Genomic DNA, 23,745 nt, shown 5'->3' with positions numbered 1-23,745 from the left:
ATTGAATGTCTTTGTGTTGAATAATTTAAAAAAGACAACTGTGAAACAAAACCTACAAGATTTTAGTTTCAATACTGCTAGTGATTTCGTGTTGTCTTTTTGTAATTCTCATTCCAGACCAAACTGAAAATTTCCAGCACTGAGCAATTTAAAGTGAGATATTTCAAAATCAGAGACTTAGAATCATTCTTTTACCTTTCTCCAACTGAAAAAAAACTGGAAAAACACCTTGAAGGATTCATGCTGTAGACAGCTTAAATAAGACAGAGTGCTATATAAAAGCACACAAGCTCACAAAACAATGTTAACTATTTTGATCACTGTCATGTAAATGCATTCCCACACATTTGCTTGTGCAGGTATAATGTGCATGACAAAGAGATGTGAAGAGGAAATAAAATTATATGAAACTGTTAAGATCAGATTGGGAACTGGTCTGGTTTTTCTAACCTATTATTTCAGTAACAATCTGGTAATCTTTGCAGGCAGAGGGATGGTAGATGAGACACAAACATATAAACATATATTTGTTATAAAATGTCCTCTACTAAGCAAAGTAGCTGTGTCTGGGAATATCCAGATAGAAATGGAAAAGGGATATGTCAAATAAGGAGATCATTGAATAATTCCAAAGGTGGAAGGGAGCACTAGAGGTTTGAAAAATTAAGTTCTACAGGAATACATGTCAGATGCCTGACATAAACCCTCATAGAATCAAGTCCAGTCCAGCTAAACATGCATTAGACATTAAAAAGCAAACAAAACAAAGGGCAAATGATACTGTGGCAATGAGAAAAGCAAATTAAACAGAACTTGAAATGTGGTGTCATTACTGCCTTGGAGTAGGGGTTTAGGATACAGTACATACTAGCTGGTAGGACAGGCTGCCATCAAGGACATGCCTCCATCAAGATGACTCAAGTTTTCAGCAAGTGCAGAAACAGCTAGAACAAATATTCCTAAATGAGAAAGGGGCAGATATAAATTAAAATACTAATTTTGATACTTACTAAATCCAAGGGGCCATTCACAGCTTTAGATGCATCATCTGCCAAACTCTCTATTCTTTCAATCACACTTTGGACACTGGAGTGAGTGTAGATAGCAGCAGCTGTGTTCAGAGTCAAATTTCTCACTCTAGAAAGGTCACTGAATAGACAATTAACAAGCAATTCTGTTTTCAATCAAGCACTGATTTCTATGTCTTCAATTACAACATGCACATCTTTCCAGAATACATGATGCACTCTGAAACAAACGAGCACACCTTGCCCAACGTTGCATAAGGGGCTTTCAATTCATTATTTTGAACTGAAAGAACCAGAAAAAAGATTTTCAATTATGGGGCTTTTTCATGTTTTGTTAGTTGCTGTTCTGTTTTGTTCCATTCCATCTCTTTTTTTTCTCCTATTTTGCTCCCTTTTGTTTATGTTAGTTTTTTCAATTTATAAAGACCCTTAGAACAAACAAATCGTATTACCTAAACAGAACAGAAACAAGCCCCTATCTGAAACTCAAAAACCAAGTACAGATACAGGATCTAGGAGGAAATTATAAGCATCTGAAATCTAATCTATAATAAATTTTGCTTTACTGAATTTATCTGGCTGTGGTGATGTCAAGAATTGCTTGCAAGAATTCCAAGCAAAATGAATTTCAGTTTTCAAAAGATGGGCAGGGAATTAGTTTGATGAGTTAGGCCTTTACCTATTTATGTTAAATCTGACACTAATGTAAATCTCAATTTTGTAATTCTTGAGTTGATCACCTCTCTAGTGCATCTGCAAGTCTTTGGAACTGGGTGGCATGTTCCTCAGCTCTGTACACCAAGTCAAGGACTCCTCTCACAGACATCTGCATCACCAGCTCATCCACATGATGTCGCAGTTTGGTGCTCCACAGGACCAACCCATCCTGGTGGACTTCAACGTTCTGCAAAAAAAAGTTTCCCTTTTTTTTTGGTTTTTGTTTCACTAGCAAAATAAACTTCAGAGTCTGTAAGAAGATGTTAAAACTTGAGGACTTACAAATGTAGAGTTCTCTACATCTTGGGCAAGAGCAGCAGCATCATTTAGTAGGACCTCCCCTTCTTGTATGAGCATGGTTGAGATTTCTTCACCTTCATTTATTTTTAGCTTTTTGTCCTATAGTATAAATCAAGTGTTTTATAGTAGGCTGAAAAGCCAGCTATACTGATGAGTTCACATAACATATAATATTGTAGTTTTCAAACAGAGGTCTGGTTTCCTTTAAATGTTTAAGGTATCATACATATGAAAACATTTAAAAATGTAAAAATCAGCTTTTAAACACAATCACATACTCAATATTTCTTATGCAGCAACTCTGACTATCCAGTCTTACATTTAACTCTGCCAGGTTGCTGGAGATGAGAGGAAACAAGCGATGGGTCTCATTGATGTTTGCCAGTGCCTCGTTCACCAGGTCCTGGGCATCCTGCAGTCTGCTGTTCTGCTTTGACAAGAATTGGCTTGCATTTGTTTTTAGTTCAGCAAGTTCCTGCTGGGGTTTGAGATACTCTTTCTGAACCTGGGTCAACAACTTTTCTGCAACTCTGAAAAAGGAGAGGAATCAGAACTTAAAGAAACAGCAAAGGAAGAACTTAGGCAGGGATTTCTTAAGGAGAAAATGGTGTCATGTGAAATTAATTTCTATGCATCTTCCTACTAAAGTCTGCCATTTTTTTCTAGAATAGCACACATACACATGGTGGCTTGGTTGTTCATCTTACCACACAAAATGATGACTGTCTGGGGAGAGGACAGTAATACAGTTCATAAACCTGGCATGTAATGACTAGAGGGGAAAGGGGTGAGTATGCATCACATTTGTTTGGACTTGATTTGGGACATACCCACCCACATCAAAATCTCTGTGAAACATTCCTCTGGGAGTACTCTATACCCTAATTGTAGTGATTCATATTTTGAATGTAGGATCAGAACATCATTTACAAGGATTGGCACTGGAAAGAAACAAGTAACCAGAACTGAAAGACACATATGCAAGAGTCCAGAAAAGTTTAAATATAAAATAAAAATAAATAGCCTCATTAAAATGAAAACTGATATGAACAATCTCTGCTCTTATATTTTTAATCAGCAACAGAGATTATTGGAAAAATATTAAAATCTCCCAAATCTGTCAGTTGTTAATTGCTTCAACTGTTCTATTTTGAAAAAAATTGCATCTTCATCTGAACACTTTCCAGAACTGAAGGAACAGAAATGAAAATTATCCTGAAAGTCTATTCCTTTGTTTCTCTTCATTTCAGCACCTATAATGAACATTGCTACTCCTGAAATGGTATTTTTACATAAATATTTGCCCTTGTTAATCTGAGTGCATATAACATAGATCTTTAGCCAAAGTGGAAGAAACCTAGTAGATTTCACAGTCATATACAGCAAAATGCATTCCATCTTTCTTGCTGAACAGCAGATGTACATTTGCATGGATATCCTAAAACTAAAATTTCAGAGTCCCTTCAATCAGAAGCCACAGCTTTAAAATGTTAAAAGATCTAAAAAATTTTACAAATCAAAAATGGCTTCACTGTACAGTCAAAATGTTATATTCCAAATAACCTGGGGCCTTTGTTTTTCATGGCAAATGTGTGGAGATCTCAGTTACAAATGTTGCCTGTTGCCTAAAGTACATTATCACAAACTCAGTCCACTGTGAGTCATGTGGCAATATCTACTCCCTAAAATACAGACTAGCAAGCTGCTTATTTAAATAATTTTTGAATTTACAGCTGCATTGCATTGAAATTCTGCAGAGCAAACAACCTTATAGAACTTATTAGCTCTCTTCTTCGATCTGTCAAAGGGCCCTTATCAGAGAGCCTTCAGAAATTTCCAGAGACTATAATTGAAAAAGTTAATTTGCAAACACCTTCTATAACAGTTCAAAAGTTGTTGATGTTGAAAGTCAGAACATTCTGTTACTATGGAACAACACATTTAGAGACATATTTGAAGTTCCTAATGAGAATAAATGGTACAGTTCTGGTCTATTTTCATGTTTATATAGTTTCTATACAGTTCTATATTCAGCAGAAGAGTCTGCTGAACAAAATGAGACATAGTACCAACACAAACAGTCTATCCTTAATCCAAAACACTTTATAAAAAAAGTTCAAATTTTCAGAAATATTCTACTTTGGTATAAATCTTTGTCCTTGAAGCCAGTGTTAGAATTCCTACAGGTTTTTGTGTGATATGGCATTGGTTAGTATTTTTGAAAGTGGAAAAAGAAAACTGCTGACTTTTGGAACAGTAATTTTTTTATCTTGCCAAGTCTGGCAATAAGCACTTATAATGAATATAAAATCCATTTCAAAATAGCCTTCAATTGGGGACAAATCAAAACAACAGAATATAATCCTAAGAAATAGCTGAGTGTGCTTTAAAAAAAAGCCTTGGTTTTATTGGCTGATCTTTGTGTTACATGTTCCAGGGGCAATCAATTGTCATGTCCTTCAGCAGGCCTGAGAAGTCCTGGGCTTTCAATTGACTGAGACAGTTTTCAGCCAAAACCAACACAGAGATGTGTATTAGGGTCAGATCTGAAAGAATCTGAAATCAGTGAGTCTTTTGACTTACTGCAAGGGAATTTTGTATCACATCCAAGTTAACAGGCTTTACTATTGATTTTACAGACTTCTAAAAGACTTTATTATTGATAAAGTATCACTTGGGATGACCAAGTACCACCAAATCATGTAACTCCAAAACAAAGTTCATAACCCACATCTATTACACTGCCACTTATGACAAAATGTTTCTCCAGATACCTCTTCAAAAAAGCAGTGTTGCATGGCAGAGACATACGTGAAATAAAGTTTTTGGTAGAACAGGCTTACTTCAGGACTGTGGTAGCATTATGGTGCTGTTGAACAAAATCCTTCTTGCGCAATGCATCCAAAAGTGCAGAAATATCATCCTGCAGGCTCTGAGATGTAGCATCTGACAGTGGCAGATCCAGGCCCAGTGTTTCATTTAGTGACAAAGCAACTTCAGCAAGTACTGAGCAGGAGAGTAAACCATTTAGTCATACCATTAAAAAAAAAAGAACATATTTGAATCCCCTGTGCAAACTGTATGCATTTCCCTGTGACATTTTCCATGTAAATAGGACTTTAAGAGCAGCAAAGGACATACCCTTACTAAATTTTGTAAAGAAATGGAAATATCTTAAAAACAGGATACCTTTGATGGTTGAATGTACTGTGTCAATAAAGCCAGTCAGTTCTTGACTTTTATTCCTGGTTTTCTGAGTCATTGTATCAAGTTGCTGAGCTTTTTTCAAAAATCTAGTTGTCTAGAATAAAATCAGAGATGATATTTGACAGTTCTCCTAAAACACTGATTAATTCCTGACTTTTGTCTATGGTTTTTATGCTTATTTTCTTAATATTGAGAATTTTTTAGTTTAAGGAAACAATGCTTTTTGGTAAGGTAAATCAAAGTGCTTTACAAATCTATGATGCGTCCATCCTTGCAGATGCCTTAATTGTGTTTAAAGTTCCAGACTCTCAAATCAGACTTATAAATTATTTCCATAATCAGTAAGCTTATAATTAGCAAAGCTATTTCTTTAATGAAGTAAATATTATAAAATTTTTTGTGGTACAACTAATCTTTGTTAATAAAATCACTGTTCTGGATACATCAATATTAATGCAATACAATAACAACACTCAGTGGAAGCACCTGGTTAGATTCTCTATACATGGCCAGAAAATTATAAGAACATTTGGTCAGCAAATGAGATCTAATGACTAAAGTACCGTGGTCTATTTCCTACCTATAATTATTCTCCTGTTAAGACTGGATAAAGAATACAGACGTTGTCTATTTTTCCTGTGAGACTTTAACAGAATTTTTTCTCCTGAGATTATTATAAACACAATACTACAGGTATCAAGGACTTTTTGGTGAACATTCAGCTATGACATGACTTTTAATTAGCTCCACATATGAAAACCAATGAGAAGAAAGTAACTCTCTCCAGTTTTAGGACATTAAAGGAACACAGCACAAAAAAACTTAACTTTAACAGAAACCATGTAAATCTCCTGTACAATATAAACCACTGTAAATTTCCACAAAGCAATTAACTCCCCTTTTCAGGAAGACTACAGCATGGACTGAATTCTTTCAGTGAACTCTACAGATTTTAAGTAATCTCTGAACAAATCTCTAGCGTTCTGCTATTATGCTATGAAAACTCAAATGATTTCTCCACATAGGCTAAGAATAAAGAAGCCAGCACCTACCTCTTCACGCAAGTAATCAATTCCTCCTGATAAATTCAGAAGATTTTCTTTTGCTGTATCTAATGAGTAAATTGGGTCTTCTCTAGGAACTACAGACCTCTGTAAGAAATGAGAAGTGACAGCTCATTGTAATTGGAAGACTTTGTTGTGGATCCAGAAAAGTTGGGAAGAAAATAACTATGCACACTATTTAGATTATTTGTATATTTGAAAGGACTGATTTTCAAAGCACACAAGAAGATGTAAATTAATTACATACGTACAGTTCGTGCAACACAGTGTACCATTTCTTTAAATAAGCAAGAATCCAGCCATGTCGTGTTTTTAATTGAGTAAAAAGGAAGGAAGCAGCAGTTCTGCATTCCTGATTCTCAATTTCACCACAGTCTGAACTGCCCAAATAAACTACTTTGAGGAGTTCCAAGGCCCTTCAAATTAAATATTTCATCCAGTACCATAGCTGCTATCATTTCAGTGGCTGGTCCTGTCAGAACAGCTGCACTAGAGTGTATCTGTGAGGATGGCCCTGGAGATCAGCAGTCCTGTGGATCCCTTTGTCAATGAGAAAGAATAATAGGTTGTCTTTGCCTTCAAGGTCACCTCAAACCTGCTCCATACAGCAATAAATAGGTCATTGTAACCAAGTTTATCATATTTGATACAGTCAAGACCTGAAAGAGAATACCACTTCTCTAAAGATGCAAAGAAACTTAGGGCATCTCTTACAGAGACAGCAAGTCCAGGAAAGGTTATTTTTATATGTCAGATGTTTCAGAACCAATCATCATAAATAAATAATATTTTTTTATTTATATATATATATTAAAAAACACACACAAAAATAAAATCCAAATGTAAAAAAAAATTACACAAGAGTATCCAACAGCCTTGTGTCAAATAGAAATTTTAAAGTCTTTTCCTCAGCATGAAAAACAAGTGAAAGAGAAAGCTAAAGCTCTTGAGCCTTAAAGGCCAGCAGGTTTCTTTAAAAGCCTACTTCAAAAAAGCAGGACAGGCCAGCAACCCAGATTAGGTATAATCAGGAGGAGTAAAGCAGGAGTCTTTAACTAGAAAAACAGAACTACTGAAGTCTTCCAATGGACGGAGGTGCAGAAGCAATGGAGTAGATAATCTGATTTGATAACACTGTCATTACCAAATGACCCACTGAAAGGTACAGAAAAGAGGAAGTACTCGAGTTCCTGAGCTACCAGCATGAGGCAGAGGCAACACAGTGAAGGGACAGCCCTTCAAGGAAGATCTGTAATTCACAGAAATAACCTTGGGGAATTTCTGGCCTCCAGCCACAATTTCTTTGCTACAAGGCAAAAGGCAAGGTAATCTTTAAATGTCCAGAAAAAGGGGAATACCTGCCTCCAAACAGAGAACAATTATAAGACTATCAACTTACCCCCACTACTAAGTCGTTTAAAAAACACCATGGCCCAACAAAAGCGAAATTACATGAGTCACAAGAAGTTTTAAGCACCCCACTTTCAAGAAAGTGGCATCTGGCTTTGATTTAATTTTAATATAGAAAAAACATATATACTAAAACTTAAGAAGTAAGTAGAAGCTTACTTAAGTAGTTACAATGAACTTACTACAAACTTACTATAGCTAAGAAAGTTAAATTTACCTAAGAAATAAACAGAAACTTAAACCGCCCTTATTTTTACATAAGTTTTGACTTTTCTTTGCAATAAAGTGCTGAATAAAAACTGCATATGGATAAGGTTTCCAAGTAAAAGATGATGGTGCAGGAGCAAACAAATAGAAATTAATTATAGAAAGCAAATTAATTGTATCCCTGAAGTATTACAATAGTTCAATACATTTATGCCTTAGGACATGCAGGAAGGGAAGCATAAACGAAGCTTTCAAACTAAAAGGTTAGCAACTAAAATTAAAGTATAAGAGTACCTCTGCTGAAGCATAAACATGTAATTTAATCAAGTTTGCCATCAATTGTTGTAAATATTAACATTTTGAAGTACACTGATTGGAATTCATTCTGCCTTATATCTTAAATAGAAGAAATTATAATTCAAAATTTTAATTTGCTGATTTTGGCAGCATGAAAAGACTCATATTATTTTGTTTTTCTTGTAATATAGTGAAATACAAAGAAGATGGCTTTGTTTCTGACTCAGAGGTTGTGTGCTTGACTATTGCTGAGAAGACTCTTACCAATAAATGTACTTAGTCATGAAGCAGGGAAGTTCCTGTTTATCTCTGGTTGTGTGCAGAGGCCACATGAACCTATTTCTCAGCAACAATAAATTACCTTCTGCCATCCAAAAAGTGGTATTTCATGCTTTGTTTAAGGGGGGAGGAACTGAAGGGAAGTTAGCCCCAAGCAGTCTGAAAGTGTCCAACACTGAAACATTCCACCTGACCTTAGTGCCCTGAGATGAAGGATAGTGTTAAGCACTTGGACTGCCACATAGCCAAAAAGAAAGCATATTGCTGTACCCCAAGCACCCCTGCTAATGGCAAAGCAGCCTACCACTCCAGGGAAGGACCCAAGGAGCTCTAGGGAAACACTAAATCTATTGCCATGGCAGCTCTTTAGCAAAGAGACCAAAAAGGGAGAAGACCTGGCCTGCTTTCTATTTCACCACTGAAAAGTTAATCCCTTTGCTAGCCAGACTTAAGAATGGACATAATCTAGGTGAAGCACATATATACAGCACATTCAGAAATGCATTTGGTGATTGAAAAATATATTAATCCATTTATTTTAATGCTAGTGCAATAGATGGAAAGAAACTTACACAGGCAGGCAAAAAACTTAAGGTATATTTCCACAGCAAACATAATGACCTTAATCTGGTATCACTTACACATATTCAAACTATGAACTTCAGGAGGCCTTCTGTCAAATCACCAGCACCTGTGGGTGGCTGTAAATCTTGCTTTAAAAGTGTGATTGAATATTTCTGCTGTTTATGTGTTCATTTACCTTCAGATGTTGTGCTGCATTCTCCAACTCTGTCAATATCCCATAGGGCATAAGGTCAATACCAGTGAGGTTCACTGAAAGAATGGCCTCGTTGAGATCATCCAAACTGTTTAACAAGACTCCTGTGCAATTGTCATCACAAGCTAAATAAAAAAAATTAAGGAAGCAGTATTAATATTAAAATGAAGACAAAAAAAACCCTTCACTTTTGATTTAGACAGTAAGTGCCTTCATCTTTTGAGTTAAGAGTGATAAAGTATAATAACTCTCAATGTACAGATTTGTAGTCTTGCCTTTCCCATCTTGCCCAAGAGTGAACTTATTCCAAACACATTCTCCTTAGGTTAGCACATATTAGAGCCTTAGTGGTCCTGCAAACTATTGAGCTGCTTGCTGCATTATAAGCTTATTGAGCCTATTTAGCTATTTTGCAATAAATCCATGTTGAAGTCACTCCATCAAACAGGTATGGCAGTCAGGAAATTTAAGCCTACAGTAGTTTAATTTCATTTATTTCTCAGAATTTTTTTATTTATACAAAATAAAACCAGAGTTCTAAATCCTGATTCATTATAGAAGCAGATTGTTGTGATGTGCCTTTCTGCTACTTACATTCTCATAAAAAATTACAAGAGTAATTACTGGGGGAATATGACTTATTTTTGGTGGAGAATGCCTATAAACCTGGCATAATTCCAAAAGTATTATTACAGCAGCCTCACATCCAAAGAGTCAATGACATAGGAATTCAAGATTTTGCAATAAATATTATACAGTTAGCAAAAGTCTTAAAATTATCTTTCCTTAAACTTGTTTGTAACACTAAATAAGCCAGTTGAAGGATTAACCACTTTGCTGATGTTACAATCTCTACTGTAGCTTCCTCTGTGTTCACAGAATGGTTGAGGTTGGATGAGACCTCCAGGGAATACCTTCTCCAGACCTCTCTGTTTTACAGAAATAAGGAGTTGTTAGGGTTTCTTTCCTTCACGAAAAGAACAGGGCCTGATATCATAAATCCATCCATTCCAGGCAGGGAATACCCATGTGCACATATATACCCCTGGAGCAGGGCACAGCCCCTTGGGAAAGTAGCCAATTTAAAAAGCACCTACACACACACTGGTCTTGCAGCAGAAGATGCCTGGGCTCACACTCCTGGCAGAGCTGCCCCGTCACCCCCGGCTTGCAGAGGCACTGCCCGGTGGCACCGTCGCAATCCCCGTGAACGGAACCGCCCGGATCGCACTGGCACAGACGGCAGCTGCCGCCAGCGAGCTGAGGGTCACCGTAGTAGCCAGGGGAGCACCTACAGGGAGGAACGGAACACTGTACATCACAGAATCACACAATAATGAGGTTCAAAGAGACCTCCAAGATCATCAAGTCCAACCTATGCCCTAACACCACTATAGTACCAAGTGCTAAGTCCAGTCTCTTTTTAAACATATCCAGAGGTGGTGATTCCACCACCTTCCTAGGAAGACAATTCTAGTATTTCATTATTCTTTCAGTGAAAATTTTTTTCCTAATATTCAACCTAAACCTTCCCTGACATAGCTTGAGACTGTGTTCTCTTGTTCCGCCAGTTGCTGCCTGGTGGAAGGGATCGACCCCAACCTGTCTACAACCTCCCTTCAAGAAGCTGTAGAGAGCAATAAGGTCACCTCTAAGCCTCCTCTTCTCCAGGCTAAACAACCCCAACTCCCTCAAACGTTCCTCGTAGGGCTTGTGTTCCAAGCCCCTCACCAGCCTCATTGCCCTCCTCTGGACGCGCTCAATTATCACAGGATGATCATCATGACATCAGATGTTACATTTACTGATAGCTTGGGGTCTTTATTAATAGCTCAACAGTAACTAGCAAATTACTCCAAGTCCTTGAGCACTCATTTATACACTTATTTATGAACTCTGAATAATCTGAGTTCACATATAGCTCATATTAACCAAACTGTCCTGGGGAGTTGAGAATAAATTGGATCATGTGTAACTCACCTCTCACAGTACTGTCCTTCATATCCTGGGAGACAAGCATCACAGTGGTAATCCTGAACACCTTTCAGGACACAAGTGGGACTAAAACTAGGGGAAGAATAAACAAATACCTGCTATCATATAAATAAAATACCATACAAAGACAGATAACACCTTCAGCCACTGGTTAAATACTGTAAGAAACAGTTTAATCTGTTTAATCTGATTTCATTTCTCTAGAAGTTGTACTTTAAGTAAGTTAAGTTTGCTTTCCCAATGCAGCTCCCTTACTGAATAACATGCTAGAGCACATTATGACCTTCCTTTAAAAAGGTAAGGCAATGTAAAACTGATGCTGTATGATATGGCTAATGCATGTATTTAACTGAGACTTGCTAGACTCTCATTCTGACTCAATTATACAAACGCAAATAACAAATATGCTTAAGCTTCTGAAAAAACCCAGCCTGTACAGCATTTTGTTTTTCAAAATACAAAGTTAACTGTTCCTCTACCAAACAAGCATGTATATAAATTTCAGACAAAAGACTATTTGTTCTTCCCCTTGGACTGATCTCATGAAAAGTTCTTGCATTGAGTGGGGATGGCTTGAATCTTTGTAAATACAAAATATTTTTCTCTGAATGAAGAAAGAGACTCACATTTGATACTAAACAATGTCACAGCAACTTAGTCAACCATCTATGAAACAGTCTATGTGTCTGTTCTAGTCTTAGAGAAAAAATGACTCATCTAACACCTAATCTCTCTATTTTAAAATTTCATAGAGTTACTAGTACAGCTCAGAATGCAAGCTGCATTTACTAAATAAAAATAGGCAGCATTCAAATGTCTAAAAATTAAGGACACAACAATAACCAATCCCTACTATCATAGTGTAGGAGGAGCAGAAGGAATAGGAGATTGGACAAACGCAAGAAATGGGAATGGTAAAATGTACAGTGGATTTAGTAAGTTCTGGTTACCTGACAGGGTTGGCCCTAGGACAGGCACAAGGAGAGCAGTCACTGGCAGATCCAGTTACTTTCCCATAGTAGCCTGGGGCACAAGCACTGCAGTAATCACCAACCGTGTTATCTCTGCAGTTCTGAGACACAAAATTCAGATTATTTAAAACAACAGCAAACGACAGGAGTAACTTTATCTACTCCATCAATACATGCATACAGTTTCCAATAATGATCTCTACATGTCACTATCCCTGATCAACATTCTCTGAGTGAAAAAACTTTTTATGCAAACAGAATGCCAGAGCATTTTCTCTTATGTGAATGCCCCTTCAGGCAGGCTGACCTAATTTCTTTTTTAAATTCATGTAAAGTCTATGTATGAATACCTGGCTTTTCTGTTTCAGTATTTCAGCAATTGCTGACTATCCACAGTTAGGATTAACAGATCCTACATTTTATTTGTCAAGAGTACTGATCAATAACCAGTGCTCTTAACATTAAAACACTAAATTGGTATTATAAACAAAATTTAACTGACCAGTCCCTCAAGTGAACAAAAATATTTTTCTGCTTTACCCCCCTTTTATTCTTTTAAGCTTTCTTTTTTCTTATTCTGTATTTCATATACCTGCTAGTGTGTATTTTAGGTTGGTTGATGAAATAAACAGTAGCAATGCAACCTCTTATTTTATGGGAGCAGAAGTCAGGTGGAAACCAACTCTCCTGCCTACACCACTCAGCTGGAAATGTCTGAGTAGTAATCCCAAAACAGAGATTATTTCCTAACCCTCAACAGGAAACTAAGAAGAATGATGAATATTCATCTCTGTGAAAGACCTATGCATCTTAGCCTTGTAAAAATGAGAACCTTAGTTCTTATTCATGAGATACAAACTTTTGTACAAACCTGAAAGCAAAAGAATGGCTTAGAAAAGCCCGAAGGAGTAAGGAAACTCACTTAAAAACTAAGAATGAATTCAGCAGACATTGACTTTGAACTAACCCAGTCACCACTGGAAAAAAAAAGCAACTGGGAAAAATTAGAAAAAAATACTGAGTAATGTCAGAGAATGTACTTAATATGCCTTATTTGGTTAGCTGAGAATTTGCTGTCCATAGACTGTCAGACCACAAGACAGAGGAATAAAATGGGATAAAATGAGAAAAGTAAGCAAATCAACTTAGCTGAGGCATATCTCTACAATACTGTAGTCTCTGGACATTAAAAAAAAAAAAAAAAGCCTCATTTAAAGCCACCCAGAAAATTCTCTTCCTGTAAAAGAATTTACCTTTAAGTCAGTGGTGCAGTAGGGCTTACTGCATTCTTTATTTCTTCTTTTAATTTTTGTGTGCCTAAGCAGACCTTGTCCAGAAGCCCAAAATGTCTCACAGAAAAACAGACAAATTCAACCGATATAGAAGTAATATTAAGAGTAAAGTTAAAACGAAAATAATTAATGATTTTGAGTATGTTAGTGCCCCAAAATCTTGCCAATTTTACTGAATGAACCATAAGGGAAGCTATTCTGATTTGCCATTTTTCAGAGTTATAGGGGAAAAAAAAATCACATTACACATTGCCATATACTTCTCCTAAAAACTCCTTGGACAGGTTACTGCCATTTCACTCTGGTGAAATCAATAGAAGAATGTATAAGATGTACATACCAAGCACTTCCCAGTGTCAGGATCACAGGTTTCACTGTGGTTGTTGCACTGGCACGGCACACAAGGTGCTATCAGAGTGTGTTGCTCTCTTACACCGAGTTCTGTATGCCTTCCCCTGTAGTATCCTGGAGCACAGCTCTAGTTGTAAGGGGATAGTAAAAACTTTATTTAAAAATTTAAAAATAAATAAAAAAGCAAAATTTTAAAGAAATTTATCGCAGCTGTCAACAGCAACAACAATTTTTAAAGCCATTAAAGTTGTTTTTTTTTTTTTTTTTAATTTCACACAGTTAGACACACAAGAAGGATTCAAGGGTTCAGTACCTGGCAGGACAATCCAGTGTAACCAGCAGGACACCTACATTGCTCTACAAGATGGGCTACAGGTCTGCCTATATGCATTTCTTCAAACTTGACTGCAGTTTCCATTGAGATATTTGCAATTCTACAAGATATATGCAGAAGAGAGTATGAACATCTAAAGAAGCATGAAAACAAGACCCAAAAACATTTTCATGTTTCAAGGTCAGGGCTACAATACATTATCTTCCATAATTTCCCATGCAAACATCTCAAAAACTGAACATTTTTAACTTATTTATGAGATTTAAGAATCTACAACCACAGACATCAGAAATTATTAAAAGTAGTAAATGTTGATCCCTCTCAGTCTGGAAGACTTCTCAAACCCACCATGCAAGAGTATGGAAAACTTCCCAAACCCACCATGCAAGAGTATGTAATTTTTCCTCAGAAATATCAGACAACTACATTTGTCTCACACAACAATTTTGGACATAGCTACCAAAAAGATAGTTGAGGGCACATGAATCAAAAATAGCACAAAATCCAGAGGGGGAAATCAGACCTCTTCAGAGTTGTGAAGACATACAAACATTGGGTTTTCATTGGATGCGCCTTTGCTTGTCTTTCTTGTTTCCAGGCTGACAGATGGAATGATGATAACCCATCCCTTCCATCTCATTATTAACAGTTCTGGACAAAATAGTAATAAAATGCTACTGTTCTGAGGTAAGATGATGTTATTACCACTGCCCAGAGTGTTTCAAGCTACAGGAGACACCTAGATTGATTAAAAACCCAAGAACTCAGGGGACCATGTGCTTCAACTGAAAAAAGAAATAAATCAATATCCATAAAAATTAGATGGGAAATGAATATTTTAGAAAATATCAAATATTTAATTATATCATCAGTCCTGCAGAACACTGCACCAGCCTGTGCTCCTTTGTGTTTTTTGATATCAAAGTAAGCAGGAGACTCACTTAGTGTTTCACAAAAAAGAATACAAAAGGGATTCTGCTGCAATTAAAAGTTATAAATGTTTTCTTGTCAGAGGAAGAGCAAAATCATAAATAGGAAATTGCAAATTTCCCTGAGGTAAGTCTATACTGTATATCTCAGTTGGGGCTATTTGTAAATTAAATTACAGGAAATGGATTACAATAAATAAATGCAATCAGAGGTTGCTTTACCTGCTTTGCTGTAATCCTTGGCCATAAGCTGCCTTGATAAGGATGTATTCAATATTGCTGAGCACAGACATGAAGTCAGAATGTAAGACAGGCTCATCAGACACAGAGTTAAAATACTTCCAAGAATCCTAGGGAAACATAACACATTTATTATTACTTTTTTTAAAATTTGTTGTTAAACCCAGGAACATTCATGTTTACTTCAAGGTAATGCTATGTTCCTGCCTGTGTTTTGGCTTACCTCCTTCATTTCTACTTCCTTGTCAGTTCTTACTCCATTTTCTGGAGAAGGGATGTCTACATAGATGACTAACTTGCTGGTCTGACCTCCTTTCATTAGAATCTGTGGCTCAAAATTTGAGGTTCCAAAGCCATCCAAAGCATAAAAGGCAACAGTATATCTCAGCTTCCCTCCATAGGCCATGAGCTGTTTGGATTAAAAGTTATTACTATTATTTATTCTAAGGTTCGAGCTACTAGTTGAAAATATCTTAAAATCATCTGTAGACAAGAAAACTGCCAGTCTATTGAAGAATTGGCAATAAAACAACTCAGTGGCTTTTCCACCAAGGTTAAATACATACTTCTAAAAAGCAGTCTTAGTTTCTTTACCTAGACCCTCTCAAGGTGTGCACTCAATTTTCATTCAATTCCTAAGCAATAGAGATTCCATGATCTAATATACTGATACACTGATTCTAGCATCAACATTGAAAATTCTTTTAGGTTTCCAAAATGAAACCAAATATATAATTGTTTCCTTTGAACAGAAACTGTGAAGTAATTATACATGGGTATTACCAATTTACAGAGTCAAGAAAAATCTTGTTAGGAAAGGGCAATGTAAATATATTGTTTGTGCTTGCTATATGTAAGTTCTATCACTAAATAGTTACAATATTATGACCTACAAGAATAGAACTAACACAGAAATATGTTATGAAGATAAAGTTACTATTCTAGAATAAAGGAGTGTCTATCGGACAACAAGGTTATCTACAAAGCATTCCAGTTATTTAATGTTCTTACCTGGTCTCCCTGAAACTGCTCTGGCAACTTCCAGTAAAATGTTTCTGTATTTAAATATTTTCTAACTATGGCAGCATCCAATAAAACATCCGGAAATTGTGAAAATACTCCTTCCACTGTTCCAGTCAGGTTACTTTGAGCTACTACATGCAGAATAGCCTGATCTGGAGTTAATGTTATCTGAAACACAAAAAGCAAAAGATTAATTCAACAAAATAACCTGTTAACAATTTTAGCTGCTTTGAAACAGTCAATAGTCCATCTTAGAGTAGTAATAAATGCCCAATCCAAAAAACTGTTAAATACGTTTGATATTTACGTTTTTAAGAAGTGAAGAGTGAAATCCAAGGTTCCAGAAATAAGTGTATGACCTTTTACCATTTGCTTTCTTTTCTGTTCTGACCTCTGCCACTGGCCCCATAAGCCAGTCAGGACACTCAGCCTGATGCATTAAATATGCACACCAGTGTGGCACCTAACATGAGGATAACAGCAAATTGTCTCTGTGTGCTTATATTGCTTTACTTACAGGAATTCGCACATGGTCTTCTAGTTCTGAACAAGAAGTAGACATTCCAAAACAGAAACATGGAGAACATCCTAGTGCATTGTTGGCAGACAGACCAAAAGTTCCAGGTTTACACTCACTGCATTGTAGACCAAAAACATTTTCCTGGAGGATATTTAAAAAAAAAAGTAATATTACACTCATAATACTACACTATATAAATGAAAGATGATTATTTTCTGAAGAAAAACTAGTTGTTACATAAACTACATAGAAGAATATCAATTATTGTATATACAATGCAGTACATTACTTTTTTCATTATTTTCCAACACTGTTTTGCTTTCTTTCTTAAAAAAAAACACCAAAAAACCACACACACACAAAACTCCCCACAAACAACCACAGAACATTTAAGTTAAGCTCATATATTTGACTAACAAAAATTAGCAGCTATGTATTTAGAATGAAGACAGAATTTCCTCCCAAACCTGCATCTGGAAAATGAGCTCTAAAAGCCAAATAAATTGCTCAGTATAAATAAGAATCAAGGGACCTATTCCCAAGTGTCTATTTTTCCACTCAATTCCCAGTTGGTAAGCTGAACCTCAAGAAACACCCAAAACTACAGTCAATGTCCACTGGTACCTTTAACCAGAGATTGGACAGACACCTATGAAGGCATAAATTTGTTGTCGTGAAGTAAGTTTTCTATCAGTCAGTTTTTCAAGAAATTATTCCCATCTTGCCAGAGAAATCTATACTATCTGTGTTTTTAATGTTTCCTTTCCTATATACAAGAATATCAGACTTCACTATTAGCAATATATCTGAGTTATTCTTAAGCACTTTGGTTGCAGCATAGGAAATTAATTCGAACTTGCAACATAAATGTATTTCAAAAAACACTGAGTCTCCATTTAGTATTTATTGTTTCTTCCTATCATTATAATTTGAATTTTCAAAAAAGCAGGCTGTATCATCTGAACTAATGTGTTGCTCTTAAACCTAAGAAAACCAAATGTGTATGAACAGAAAAACTTCACTGGTTTTCAATTTTTCCTGACTAATAGCAAGATCACAGAGAATCCTTTAGAATGATCTAGGTGTACTCATAAATGATGCAGATTGCCTTTTGAAGTCCTTTCAGCCTTGTATCTTCCTTGACTTTAATGCACTCAATGTCTAGAAAGCACTAATGCTTTCTGCTCCAGAAGGGGCTGAATAACTCGGTACCTTGCAGGTACAGACACCAGTTTCTTCTTCACAACCACAAACTCCTTCAGTGTCGTTACACGTCTCTGCCTTGGTTCCACTCAAATCACAGTCGCAGGCTACACAGTCTGGGTAGTCCCTGTAGCCCAAGGCACACCTGGAACAGTCTCGTCCTCCAAATTCAATTTTGCACTGGCATTGACCTGTCAACACATTGCACTGGAAATTGGCTGAACCAGCACCGCTACAGTTGCAAGCCTTAGCGGAAGAGAAGAAAGGTTCATAAATAGCAGATCTTTAAAAAAAATTTACAACAGAAACAGTACAGTAAATTTAAAAATGACCCTTAAAACCCAATGTTTGTCAATAAATACTGTACAATAATAAAATGGAAGAAATTCCATACAAAAATGAGGATGTTTGATTTGTTTTTTAGCAAAGAACTACATTTCCAGTAAACAGTGGATGGCAAAAAGTTAAAAGCTTTGTTGGTGAACCAAAGGAGTTGAAGGAATCTGCTCCAGAAAACAAAAATATATCCAAAATACTTAATTTACAGTACTAGTAATTGAATACAGAAAGTAAATTAAATTATGTTACATAAACACTGAATGGAAGAAATCTGTATCATCACTTTATACATATAACAGAAAGGAAAATCTTAAAACTAACATTCTCTTAACGTTTCAAGAAGCTTTAATAGCTTTTGCATCTTCCTCAAGCTATTTTTACTATTTGATGAGGAACCAAAAATCTCATTGCATCCCAAAGGTGGGAAGCTCAGCATGCAATGCAGCTCAGTACCAAAGGAAAACTGCTTCCTGGCAGGGCATCCTTCACTATGCAATCAGTAATATGAATCGGTTATTACAAACATGCAAAGTGGGTGTACTTTATTTGTCATTCTTTTTTGAAGCAGTCTGGATTAGCCTTCACTCTTAATTTCTTATCTGTAGTTACTTCACAAGCCCAATTCTGGTCTGTGGTTATTTCTAACTGAACAGGAAAAAAGTACATTCCATCTATCATCATCTACTGTGAGCATTTTCCCTGAGTTAATTTTCCTCATCAGCTCTCTTTGAGATGAAAAAGTCTTTACCTTGCCAAGACCGTTATGTCAAGACCCACAAGTTCTAGAAGAATTGCTGTCTATCCTTTAGCATTCTTCACAATTTTGCTGGTTACCCACAGCACTCTTTGTATTAAGCATTTTTTACTCTAGCACTGGGTACTGTAATGCTTAGTTTTATACAATTTACGGTCACACAGGTTGACGACTTTGGCTCTCAGGTGTCAGTAAAGGCCCACAGCTCTGAACATCAAACTCTAAGATATAATAATTTACATGTGTTCAATCTCTAGCTACTTGTGATAAAGATAAATAAAGACTCTAAGATACAACGCACTGTGATGCCAGCACACATGAAAAGGATTGTAATCTAAAAAAGACTATAGGTCTGCTACACTACTGCACCCAGAAATGGATACTAAAGATCAAGAAACCTCTAGAAACAGTGCCAGGTAAAGTAACCACTTGTGCTGCAAAACCAGTCTGGGCTTCTCAGCATCTCCCCATTTATGTAGAGAGTACGCAGAGTCTCTCCTGGGTTTGCCAAAAGACATTGCTCCTGATCTTAAGCTACCACATCTGACTATTCAGCATAGGGACTATCCCCCTGTTGGGACTATTATCTGGAGATCACTTTACTGTCTGTTGCATCAAGAAGGGATCTAAAATACTTTAGAGTACTTCACATTCATTACCGCGATGCTGCAACAAAAAGGAATGATAAATAACCTAGAAAAAGTGAGCAACTGCATATGACTGCATTTAATTGCACCTGATCATGGGAAAGTGCTGTGGAATCACCCTATGAAACGAACACCTGAAAGGAAATGCAGAGACCAGCACATTGTATTTGCAGTACATTAGGTAAGAATGACAGTAAGCTGACAGCTAACAACACCGTGGTTTAAAGACCAGTTGCCAACTATGTTACTATAAATCACTAAGATGGTTAACTCTGAAGACTTATTAGGAATACTTTATCACCCTTACTCTAAAAAATTAAAGAGAGAAAAAGAATACAAATTTATCTGACACTTAAGTACTCACTGCATGTAATGACAGCCCTTGTCAAGTTGATTATATTTGTGGTTTCTCCACTGAAGTTAGCCATTTCATTCATGTGATTGAGGCTTTTAAAAATCTCAACATTTAAAAAATATTTTGGACCAATGCCATATCTGACAGGAATTTACTGCATGAACCTAAAGGCATAAATGGTTGCTATTCCTTGGATTTGCACTGACTTCTCATTTTACTGCTAAATCGTAAGTATTAAGCTGAGATAATGGGAACTACCATTATTCCACCCATTAAACATTAATTCCGTTATACCATTTAAATTATAAATTTTCAGGAAAAATGTCTTCAGTGACTTTCAAGACACTTCCAATGTTCTTAAATCTGTAACATTATTACTTATTGATTTGCACAGAAAATATGTCCCCAGTTGCCCCTTGCTGCTATAATTCTGGTTTAGTACCACTGTTTAAACACCTAAATGTTAGAATACACATCTCACAATTTCAATGTGAACTATGCACCTATCCAGAATAAGCACTCTGATAGTATTTTCAAAGACAGCTCTCTTAGAAGGTTCTGCAATAAACATTGTGCCCTCTGTTGTTTTGCTGTTTTTTGTTTCAATGTGAGCATGGTACATAACACTGAGACAGAATAAAGATCTTGGTTCTCAAAAAAAGAGTCCAATTCTGACATTTCCATAAGGCAAACTGCTTTTAACAGCCATGGCTTTTCACCCAGCCTACATACCTTGCAACCAAGTTTAGGAGAAAGTCCCCAGTAATTTTCTTCACAGAGTTCACACTTTTGTCCCTGAGTGTGAGGGGGACAAATGCACTGGCCAGAATCAGCATTACAGTTGTTTTGAGTATGGGCACAGTCACAGGCTGCAAGAGAAACAAAACCAAATGGTAACTTTATCTATCTTATTTCAACTTTATCACTTTACTACAGAGAAAAAACTCCAAGACCACCAATTATCTTTCCTTGCTTATGCAGTACATTTGTCTGTTCCATTAGAAACTTCTTGTCGTCCCTAATCACTGAGAAACAAACCATGACCACAGTGACATTTCATCTTTTTGATGGAAGCCCATTATTGCTTATTGACTTAGCCTATTTGGTGTTTCAAAAAGCAGTGCTGTACTTCCACAGGGGGATCAACAAGATCAAACAAAATTACTTCTGGAGTAGAGTACATTTGTAGGAAAATTTTTCTATTATAGACAACATAAAACTCATCAGGAGATAAGCTAATGTTCTCAAGCAGGTGAAAGGAATGATCTCAAGAATTGCTTATTGAATAATAGGGAGAGATAATTATTTTTATAATAACTAACTATTGCAGGATGCACTTGGCTATTTAAGAAACAAAATACTATTCCAGTTAAAAGCAGAATTTCAAAAAAGTTATCTTCTTAATCTTTTTGGTAACATTTAAGTAATTTCCAACAGTCAAATGGTTAAAGGTACCCAAGGGATCTTTGATTCTTAGTATAGACAAAGTATATTAATTTCAAAACAATCTTATCACCATCTCACTGCATATTTCATTTTAATGTACTGTTTGAGACATGAGAAAAGTGGTTTTATCTGGCTGGAGAAAAGGCAGGCATTCCTTTAGCTATACTGTACTGAAAAGGGCATCTTATTAACATGAAAAATCAGGTTTTGATGGCATATTCTCCTTTTAGATGAACAATTTCTTCCTTATCATGACTAAAAATTGCACACAGACAGGTGATGATGGGAAAATAGACTCAGTGCCTTTTTATCGAAGTATGAAACACATATTTAAGAGTTAAATGAAAAAAAAATAAAGTAAAAATCTTTAGAAGTAGATCTTCACCTTCCCAACTGCAGAAAAAAAGGTTTCATTCTCTTTGAAGGACTGAAGGGTTTTGTAATGAAGAGACAAAGGAGCCATTGAGGATGTAATATTTCTCTCACGCACCCTTTATGAGTTATTTCATAGTCACCACCTTTTACAAGGAGTCACACAGTAAGCAAAGAAACATCTTGCTCCCTAGCTTAATCAAAGCATTAGTAGACCTTCCTACAGATTCTTCTGTATTGTCATCAAAACAACTGACCTTTGCCAGAGTTCAACATACAATATGGTGCTGAAAGAAATTCCAGACCAGCTCTGGAAGGATCATGGATTAGAGCTTACGTGTGCAGCCACCATCCTGGAACGCATAAAAGCCATGAGCACAATGATCACACTTCTCTCCAGCCACTCCTGGCACACAGTGACACTGCCCCTGATGATTGCAGTCCTCGGACACCGAGCCAAACTGACTGCAGTTGCAGGGAACACAGCCAAGCCCAGTAAGCAGCCCATAATACCCATTCTGTTGGAAAAGAAATAAATAGATTTGTGCTGTTCCATAAATTTTGAAAACACTACAATATACACTCTTGTTTTCTCTTGTTTACTCCCCATGATGTCTGACCTGCATGAATTTTGGCCAGCACTGCATGACTGCTGTGGAAAGACTCCCTGGTATTATGTCTTTACTGTTGCCAGATATAAATCAATATGCATTTGGGTGAAAAACTCAACCCTGAAATGCTCTCATGGTCCTCTAATCTCCCAAGCAAGCCACTATGTTTTAAAGCCTGATGTTATTCTAATTTAAAGACTTGCATGAGGGTGAGGCTGGGCTGTGCTGATCAAAGACCTATGACCTATGACTATGAATGAAAGCCTGGAACAGGGCAGGTCAGTGACCCAGTGTACATGCACATTCATTCAGGTGGGCCAGCACAAAAGGCAGTAACTGGGCACAGATCTCCTGCTCTGGTCTCTGATGTAGTTCTACACTTAGCATACACTTGAAACTGCTGGTTTATCTCACCATTAAATATCTGCTTGGTGTTATAGCAGGCCTGCCTTTCAGTTGCTGTTTAACCATGATGTATGTATTATCACCAAACACATTTCTTCAGATATTCCCTACTCAGATTTCATTTCACAGAAGCACAGCTCTAAGATCCCTTCAGGTATGTTAACAGCGTTTGGTTTGGTTTTTGACCGCACAGCACCAGCCTGAACAGCCCTATGCAGGAGGGTGCTGAGTCAATTACATAGCTTCACATCTGAAAGGAGCACATGCAGAGCAATTTTCAGCCACAAAAACCTCTGCAGATAAACTTTGGTCTCCACTCCACAGGCCCCTCTCCCCCAAACCTATTTGCTGCTATTCTCTGTGTCTGCTCAAATCAAAATCTATAGATCAGGAGAAAGATAAGAAAACCTATAAATTAGCAACAGGCAATGTATCTGCTTACCAAGCATTTATCACATTTTTCTCCAATTACATTTGATTTGCAGGAGCAGACACCTGTCTCATGTTGACAAGTACTTGAAAGGGAACCATTCACATGGCAGGCACAGGCTTGTGTTCAGACAAAAAGAAATCAAATTAAAAAATTATTTATGTGTATCTATAGACATCCATTATTATACAGAATTCAAAATCTGGTATAGGATGTGTTTCATCTGTTTATATCCTACAGA

At 36.5% G+C, this 23,745-nt stretch overlaps 1 protein-coding gene across 2 annotated transcripts in view; it reads right to left on the bottom strand.

Annotated features, from left to right (window-relative positions):
• LAMA1 (laminin subunit alpha 1) overlaps positions 1-23,745 on the bottom strand; it is a 96,409-nt gene that overhangs the window by 23,263 nt on the left and 49,401 nt on the right. For both annotated transcript variants that reach the window (XM_085573740.1, XM_077784268.2), the window contains exons 20-40: positions 23,517-23,623; positions 22,396-22,576; positions 20,973-21,109; positions 18,155-18,391; positions 16,940-17,083; positions 16,411-16,590; positions 15,623-15,808; positions 15,382-15,509; positions 14,210-14,330; positions 13,886-14,023; positions 12,233-12,354; positions 11,268-11,354; positions 10,385-10,578; positions 9,270-9,412; positions 6,305-6,403; positions 5,235-5,346; positions 4,889-5,051; positions 2,365-2,575; positions 2,028-2,144; positions 1,769-1,932; positions 1,011-1,149 (exon numbers count right to left, since the gene is read on the bottom strand). In XM_085573740.1, the coding sequence (XP_085429866.1) occupies positions 1,011-1,149; positions 1,769-1,932; positions 2,028-2,144; positions 2,365-2,575; positions 4,889-5,051; positions 5,235-5,346; positions 6,305-6,403; positions 9,270-9,412; positions 10,385-10,578; positions 11,268-11,354; positions 12,233-12,354; positions 13,886-14,023; positions 14,210-14,330; positions 15,382-15,509; positions 15,623-15,808; positions 16,411-16,590; positions 16,940-17,083; positions 18,155-18,391; positions 20,973-21,109; positions 22,396-22,576; positions 23,517-23,623 (3,110 nt within the window). The remainder of the gene's footprint in view (positions 1-1,010; positions 1,150-1,768; positions 1,933-2,027; positions 2,145-2,364; positions 2,576-4,888; positions 5,052-5,234; positions 5,347-6,304; positions 6,404-9,269; positions 9,413-10,384; positions 10,579-11,267; positions 11,355-12,232; positions 12,355-13,885; positions 14,024-14,209; positions 14,331-15,381; positions 15,510-15,622; positions 15,809-16,410; positions 16,591-16,939; positions 17,084-18,154; positions 18,392-20,972; positions 21,110-22,395; positions 22,577-23,516; positions 23,624-23,745) is intronic.

Source organism: Lonchura striata, chromosome 2, assembly GCF_050655825.1.
Source record: "Lonchura striata isolate lonStrDom1 chromosome 2, ASM5065582v1, whole genome shotgun sequence".
In the NCBI taxonomy this organism is placed as follows: Eukaryota; Metazoa; Chordata; class Aves; order Passeriformes; family Estrildidae; genus Lonchura; species Lonchura striata.
The sequence above is the reverse complement of the archived record's forward strand: the minus strand, read 5'-3'. Positions and strand labels throughout refer to the sequence as shown.